We start from the raw sequence: 8,637 nt of genomic DNA on the forward strand, positions 1-8,637 counted from the left end.
CTGGAGCATTCTCGCTTGAGCGAGATACTCCTGTTTCAAAATTGGTTTTTTCGAAGCTTTTTCACCATTCTAAGACCTTCCAAGTTTCTCTTTTTGGCTAAAATCATTCTCCTTTATTCCAAATCTTCAATCTCCCATAAAAACTTGCAATTAATACCAAATTTGGGAATAAAATGCTCTTATTCAAATAAAGATCATAAAAAATGTAAAAAGGTATAAATTCATAAATTAGAGATTATTTTATATGTAAATTAGCAATAAATCCTCATAAGTGCCTATATTTTAATTTGAAATATTACTGAAATTAGACACTTATCATTTGTGCCTCTTACATGAAGCATGGTAATAAAGTGGCCACTGAGTCTGTTGACATTGCTCGTACACATGCCATCGCATCTTAAGATGTAGGAGCAAAAATCAAAGGATGCAACGACTATTATGGTGAGCATGTACACTATCAATGTCACATAGTGTCTTACCAGTACTTTGAGTCTAATATTTGGTCTTTGTTGGTTGACATGAACATTAGTAATGAAAATGTTATGGACCAATGTTACGACTTCTTGTGTGAAAATCCAGCTAGGGTCAAACAACTATTTTGGATTACCTGTCCAATGAAGGATGACAAATTGTTTAATATGATGACTCAACGCAATTAAATTATGTTTTAGTTGTATTTTAAGGTTGCACTTCATTTTAGTTTGAACTTATTTCTATACCTAATTGAACTTATAATATGTAAGTGTTGATTGTGTTGTTTACCGAAGTCTTTAAATGATTCATATTTATGTTTTATTTACTCGTATGGTATTATTAAATGTGGTCACTATCCTATGAAATTGTTCATAATAGGTTATAAGTTTATCATCCATGGCATCTTCATCCACGAAGAGGCAGAAAACCTGTCAGGGTAAATTTCCAACAGATGATGTTCCAGTTCCCAATTCCCAAGCAACGGGGATTGAGGATGTTTTGGATTATTCACGTTATTTTAGTTCAAAATGTCAAATGGTGGTGTACAAGAAAAAGTTTCACGGAATATTAGTGTTATCACCGAAAGCGATGCATTTTCCATTTTTTGTTGCACTCGGGTTTCAGTTTGAACAACATTTGAATTTCCAAGGATCAACCACTCATTGACATGAAACTTCTATATTATGAGGACTTGATTAGATTTTTTTACACAATTTGAAGTTCACAGTTGTTGGTGACCTTTCTATTGAGATTACCTCACAATGGATGGAAATAAGACAAATGGTTTGGATTAACGTGACAAATCTGAGGTATGATGGTATTAAGTTAACCTCTGGTACCATTCCCGAGGGAATAAATTTTGATCGAGTAGTGACGCTATCATCCATGATTCGTTAAGAGGTACATGGTTTGAATGTCAGAAATGTAAGTAGTTTGGCTATGAATGACAAACTACATCATTACACATGGGTGCACATGTTGTATCCTTAGGGCAACAACTTCTCATAAATATTGAATGAAGATATTTTCATGTTATGGTGCATAAAAAATAATATATTGATGAAATGACCCCATTATATCATGCAACACATGATGAAATGTTGTGATAACAACATGCCTCTTCCATAAGCCATTTTGATAACACGGATCATGCAGGTATATGAGTTAGACTTTTCAAACAATGCATCAATCATGCTAGGATGGAATCACTAATTCGTGAAGAAAACTATGAGAAAGTTGAATATCTTGCAGGTAAATGGTGTTTGGCAACTTGGTAGGCCTGACGAGTAAGATGAAGAAGATGATAAACACCTACAATTACGAGAAGAACATGTTCAAGGCAGTCAAGATCAACCCTCAATCCCCCATGATGTGTGAATGTTAACCCAAATTTGGGATTGAATTCAAAACATCGAGGAAAGTATGATAGGCATGAGGTTGGATATATCAACACGCGCTTGGACATGTTCGACACATATTTTGACAAAATTGATGAAATGATGGATCGACGAGAAGATCGAGTGAATCAGATTGAATGTCATTAACGAAAATGATTGTATTATGATTATTTTATTGTTACTTTTGATGCCGAACATTGTTAAAGTTGTTATTTAATATTCATGTTTTATTGCTAGCTCTTATCATTTCATATTCTTTTTAATAGTTCTTTTTAAATTTTCCATTAATAAAATATAAAATTTGTTACATTTTTTTGGAGGAGTGAGGATATTGTTTCAATATGCTTGAATGTCTGTGTATCACTCTTCATCATCATGTAGTTGTACACCTCATCATCATGTAGTTGTACCAGGTGTGGTGTACAGAAGCGATATACTATTGCCCATGCTAGTATTACAAAAATGTTTAAATATTCAATTAATTTTAAAATATAACTTTTTCATAATAATAGTCACAATTATCATTATTATTAATATTTCTATATATATATATATAATATAACTAATATATATAACATAATATAATATAATATAAATTAAATAATCTTAAATAATATTAAAATTATATAAATATAAATATTATTTATTACATAAATTTAACTAACACAAATATATAAGAATATTATTAATAAAATAAAATAATATTTATTAAAAAAATTAATAATAAAAAAAATTTAATATCACAGTTTATTTATAATAAAAAATTATATAATAATTACTATTATTATAAATATAATAAAACTATTTACATTTAACACAAAATTAATTTCTAGTTATAATTTTTGAATTTATAAATATTTAAATTATTTATTTATATATAACAATTTACAATTTTTAGATATATTTATAATTTTACATGTAAATTATTTTTCTTCAAGTAATTAGTATTTTTTTCCTAAATTAATTATTTAACGGTATCAAAAATAATTTACATAATTTTAATTAACGGAAATCTACACAAAAAAAAAATATTTAATTTTTAATTATTCTATTTTTTTTAAAGACAATGATACATTTGTAATTTTATATTTTACATCTTTAAAAAAAATCAAAATATCATAACGATCACACCACTCACAAACTTCAATAAAGCACTTCAATAAAGCTTCCTTACAACTCTACTATTACATACCTAAATCCAAACACACTCACTCTCTTCACTCATTTCTCTCAAATTCTCATACATCCACTCTCTCAAATTCTCAAACTTCCACTCTTCAATCCAAACACAACCTAATATTAAAAAAAATACCACTCTACAACCGTGTTTTAAAATAAAATATTATAGTATAATAAAATAATAACTTTTTTTAAAATGGAATAGCTCTATCAAGATATCATTCTGCATTTTAAAAATGGAGGGATTAGCTTTGTCCATTTTAAAAATGCAGGGATTAGCTTGTATATAGAGATAGATAAATTCGGATTACTAATAAACTGATTAAAATAATTTTAGGAACAAATTATACTCTTATTTTTCTTTCTAGAAAATGTTTGAAGTAAGTTTAGATTGCTGGGCAGACAAGCAGATTTTTCAGTTTATATCGAAGAAGAAAAATAATAATGAAAGTGTCATACATAAACACCAGCATCATATGAAGGGTGGATTGAGTGAATGAGTAGAAGGGGTTCAGAATGAAGTGAAGAAGAAAATGAGGAAAAAAGCAGTGGTGATGAGTGAGGTAAAGTGAGGAGGAGGAACATAAATGGTGTCAGAAGTTTGAGTGTCATTGGTTGTTTTGACATCAGAGCATTCAAGACCAATTTCTCCTCCTTTGCACTCATTGGCAAAGAGGCCAGGAGGGTATTTGCCATAGATGTTTATGTAGCTAAACATAACTTCTGCACAATTAGTTGTCAAGTCATTGATCTCATCAGCAAAAGGGCAAGCAAATTGCTTGAAAGCCTCACAGCACACCTTGGGTGGGTACTGGGGTCCCTTGCATTGGCTTGTGAGCACTGTGTAGTTCTGGTTCTCAAAGTCAACTGCACAAGCTGCACACAACTTTTCACTTAATATATATATACTTAAACCATCATAACTTAAAACAGACTTCTCAAAAAGGCTAGACATTAAAAAAGAATACAAGAAAAGACAGATACTCATATCTACTTCTCTAATTTTGTCTCATAAGAGTAAGTATTGAAAAGAGAATAATGAAATGTTTGTTATTAACACTCCTAAAATAGAATTCAATGAAAGGGATTGCTGAAGGTCTCTCCAAAAATATCCATTTCAAAGTTATATTCCAAAGATATGTCTTGGTTAATGAATTGTAAAATTAAAAGATTTTAATTTGTTTTTTAAATCAAAATACTATAGAAAACAACATAGATATTAGTTCATAAGGAAAAAAACACTTTACCATGATTCATATCCAACGTTGGAAAATAGTAAAGAGGATCATAAAAGTTTGAGTTAATGGGTTCAGAGTGCACAAGTATTTATATTCTGATAAAGACATTCTCATCAGTGGCTAAGCATTAGCATGGCATGTGAGTCATGCCTCCACTCAAACTTTCCTATTTCTTAGAGATCAATGAAAATAAAATAAATGGCACCCTTCAAATTTAATCTATAAATGAGGGAAGTTAGGTAAACATTTGGGTAAACTTATCTGTAAATTATTTTTTATAAATTCAAATTAATTTATATACTTCAAATTTTGTAGAAACTTTTTCATTCTCTCAACGAAACCCTTTCATTATATATAAATTAATTTAACTTTAACAAAAAATAATAATTTATTTTCTCTTTTTATGAAAATCAAATAGTCAAAAGAAATTTACCCAAACATAACTTTAATAAAACCTTTTATACTATAAAATATGCCTCAACTTTGATAAATCTAATTAAAAAAATTAGTTAAGGAGGACAAAGGGAGAATAATTGAAGAATAGGAAGAGGGTAAGTTTGATTTAAAAAAATTCTAATGATACAGAGCTGATAATTAACATAAATAATTCAAAGGACTGTGTGTCTTAAGATTTGGTCTCTTTGTTTTCTGCTCACTGTCACCATCCATGGACTAATTGCCTTTTCAATATTTATGCAAATAACTCTTGTTTTTCAATAGTTTTCAAAATAGAAATCAAGCACACCCATATTCTCCATATTCATTGTTAGAGAATTATAATTATATAATGAACAGATTTTGTTTGCATGGAAAGGGGAAAAAATCAGGTTCAAAAGAATTAACCTAGTACTTCTTTATACATTATATATGATTTTCACCTTTGAATGGAAAGCAAACCCATCAAAGATGTATGATATGTTTGTGTTACTATTTAAAAATCTTAGAACACTACTTTTACAACAAAAAATGCATATAAGTCAATTCTTCCAATATACTTTCAACTTTCATAGTTTCCAATAGAAATCCAAAAGAGCATTAGAAAATGGTACCTTTCTTAGCCTGTAGGAGGGCACGACCAGTGGATGCCCCAGACTCAAATATATCATCTGTGTTGACACAAAAAATTCAACCACATTATGTCAATCTTAAACCAATATGAATAATTAAAATGTGAGACATAGAGAAAAGGGTTGCAACTTTGAAGGAAAATAATGTACCAGAAATTAATGGAGCAGCAGAGGCCAATGTGGCTAGGAGGAAACAATAGAGAATGGAAGAGAAGAAGGTATTGGAACCCATTTTCTCTTTCACTCTCACCCTTTTGATTTAAAAAATTTCTTTTTCCTTTGAGGGGTGTGTTTCTTTTGTTCTCTGGTTTTGGTGAGATGAAGAAGAGACATTGCAGGAATTGTGGTAGAAATCAAACGTGTTGGCTCGCAAAGTTCCAATGGCTCTCCGCAATCTCTTGCCTTTGGTAGTTTTATAATATGTTATTTCCCCCTTTAAATAGTTATATAATGTGCCATTTTTTAAACTATAATTGGAAAGGAGAATGAATTATCATTTTAGCTTAAATATTGAGTAGATAATTTTTTTTACAAGTTTTTATTATTTTTGTCATATGATTTTTTTAAATAGTCAAATTAATCTATTTGTTAGGTTGTGTTGGTACAAGAAGTTTTTTTCTATCATAATATGAAACATAGTTTTGTTCTTATACGGATAAAGTGAGATCAGGTTCCACTCGATCTTCACTCATCGATATTCTTTCGCTACTACTACTCTACCTTTCTCCATGCTATATGGTATTCAGCCTGTACGTTCTCGGTCAACACCTTCTCGGCTAGAACGAGGAAGTGTTATTACAACGCTGAAGTCAATTTTTGAGTGTTTACCTTAGTATAAAATATAAAATATAGAAACAACTATTGTTTATTAAGTGCGGTTTTACGAACAGACGCATTCGTAAAAAATGCGGTGACATTTTTAAAATTAAGTTCATTTACAAATGCGGCTATTTGTAATAGTCGCACTCGTAAATCAAGCGCTTTGATTTACAAGTGTGACTATAGGTAAAGCTACACTTGTAAATCAAAACGCTTGATTTACGAGTGCAACTGTTACAAATAGCAGCACTCGTAAATCATTTTTATCCTAACTTCACTTCAGAAGCGCGCCACTCACTACTTTTTCTTACTTTAGAATCGTTTCGCGTTTGCACTCTACTCGCATTTGCGCTTCGTGTTCCTCTTTTCTTGCAGCTTCATTGATACTGTGTTCGTGCCTGTGTAAGTTTTTGAGCTCTCCTTCTTCTTCACCAATATATATAAATTTTTTCGTTGATACAGCTTCATTGATACAACTTCATTAATATTGTTGCATTGCCTTCGTGGGTTCCTCTTTGGTTTCTTGTGTGCTTCGTCGCTGCTTCCGCGTTTACCGCCTCGTCCGCTGCTGTTGTCGTGCCACTCTTGGAAACGTTGCCTTCACACACAAGGTTGGTGATGTTTTCTATGTTTTGAATTTTTTTTAATGTTATGATTTTTTTTATGTATTATAATTTGTATTTTTTTAAATTTATATTATTTAGTGTTTATTTTAATTTTAATTTATATTATGTTAGTTGTTAGTTTAAAATAGAATTATCGTGTTTGTATTGAGTCCGATGGTGTTCCACCATCGACAATTGATACGTGTTGGTATTGAGTTTGGGGGTGTTCGACCCTCGGCAAACGCGTGAGATAGAACACTGATTAAAAAACACCTGAATGACTATTCCAGAATAAAATGGACCGAAATTGGATTAATTCTCTTCAGATAAGTGATGAGTACGAAAGAGGAGTAGAAGAATTTATACAATTTGCACAACGTAACAAGATGGAGCAAAGATCAGGTGTCCGTGCGTTAACTATTTAAATGGAAGGATATTGGATCTTAAGATAATGAGGGAGCACCTTCTATGTGATGGGTTTCTTCGATCTTATAAAACTTGGACATGGCATGGTGAATTGTTAAATTTACCACGTGTTTCCGTAATTGAAGAATATGTGGGGTCCACCATGGATGATGGAGTACATGATGATGTAGATTATGATCGATTGGAGGGCATGATTCGTGATGTGGGAGTTGAGTTTTTTGCATAAGCGAATGGATATGGAAGTATGTCAAGCGATGTAGAGACTCCATTGTATCCTGGATCAACTAACTTCACACAGTTGTCAAAGATGTTAAGATTGATGAATTTGAAGGCAATAAATGGATGGACTGATAAAAGCTTCACGAAATTGCTTCAGTTGTTGAAGGATATGCTTCCAGAGGGAAATACTCTACCTAATCGTAATTATGAGTCCAAAAAGATTCTTTGTCCAATGGGTATGGAGTATAAAAGATACATGCATGTCCTAATGATTGTATATTATACCGAAAAGATTTTGAATTGTTGAAAAGTTGTCCGAGGTGTGGGTTATCACGTTATAAGTTGAAACAAAAAGATGATGATACTATTGAAGATATAGAAAAGCATGAACCCCCAATGAAGGTTATGTGGTATCTTCCCATCATTCCAAGGATGAAGCGTTTGTTTGCAAACCCAAACGATGCTAAGAATCTTAGATCACATGCAGATTTGAGGAAATGTGATGGCATGTACCGACATCCAGCTGATTCTATCCAGTGAAAGAAATTTGATTATGAGTTTCCAGAGTTTGGTAAAGAATAAAGAAATATCTGACTTGGTTTAGCTACAAACGGAATGAATCTGTTTGGTAATATGAGTACAAATCACAGTTCATGGCCTATTTTACTAGTTATTTAGAACTTACCTCATGGATTTTTCATGAAACGAAAATACATGATGTTGTCTATGATGATATCCGGTCTGAAACAGCCAGGGAATGGCATAAATGTTTATCTAAGTCCCCTAATTGAAGATTTGAAGTTAATGTGGGACGAGAGTGTTGAAGTATTTGACAAATTTGCTAATGAAACTTTCAAACTTCATGCCATGTTATTTTGCACCATCAATGACTTTTCGGCATATGGTAACTTATCAGGTTTTAGTGTTAAGGTCATAAAGCATGTCCAATATGCGAAGAAGACACTGCTTCTCAACAATTGAAACATGGAAGGAAGACAGTATATCTTCAGCATCGGAGGTTTCTTAGAAGTCATCATCCTTACCGGAGGTTGAAAAAATCCTTTAATGGACACCAAGAGACTAGTGGTCCACCAACTCCATTAACTGGTGTTGAGGTTTATGTAAAGGTAAATAACATAGATCACACCTTCGGTAAGTAAAAAAAAGTCATATGTGACAAACATTTGGAAGAAAAAATCAATCTTCTTTGATC

At 31.5% G+C, this 8,637-nt stretch overlaps 1 protein-coding gene across 1 annotated transcript; it reads right to left on the reverse strand.

Moving 5' to 3' along the window:
* Window positions 1-2,893: 2,893 nt before the first annotated feature.
* On the reverse strand, window positions 2,894-5,753 carry LOC137826267 (GPI-anchored protein LLG3-like). Its single transcript, XM_068632175.1, has 3 exons — window positions 5,506-5,753; window positions 5,338-5,394; window positions 2,894-3,926 (listed from the first exon to the last, which is right to left on the reverse strand). Exons 1-3 carry the CDS (start codon window positions 5,585-5,587, stop codon window positions 3,562-3,564), a joined length of 504 nt encoding a protein of 167 aa, XP_068488276.1. The 5' UTR covers window positions 5,588-5,753; the 3' UTR covers window positions 2,894-3,561.
* Between the last annotated feature and the right edge of the window lie 2,884 nt (window positions 5,754-8,637).

The sequence above is a fragment of the Phaseolus vulgaris genome, chromosome 11, assembly GCF_000499845.2.
Source record: "Phaseolus vulgaris cultivar G19833 chromosome 11, P. vulgaris v2.0, whole genome shotgun sequence".
NCBI classification, from domain to species: Eukaryota; Viridiplantae; Streptophyta; class Magnoliopsida; order Fabales; family Fabaceae; genus Phaseolus; species Phaseolus vulgaris.

Coding starts and splice junctions, on each gene's coding strand:
- LOC137826267 (XM_068632175.1), bottom strand. CDS start 5,587: ATGGGTTCCAATACCTTCTTCTCTTCCATTCTCTATTGTTTCCTCCTA. Junction 5,395..5,505: donor TGCTGCTCCATTAATTTCTG/GTACATTATTTT, acceptor GTGTCAACACAG/ATGATATATTTGAGTCTGGG. Junction 3,927..5,337: donor CCTCCTACAGGCTAAGAAAG/GTACCATTTTCT, acceptor AGTTGTGTGCAG/CTTGTGCAGTTGACTTTGAG.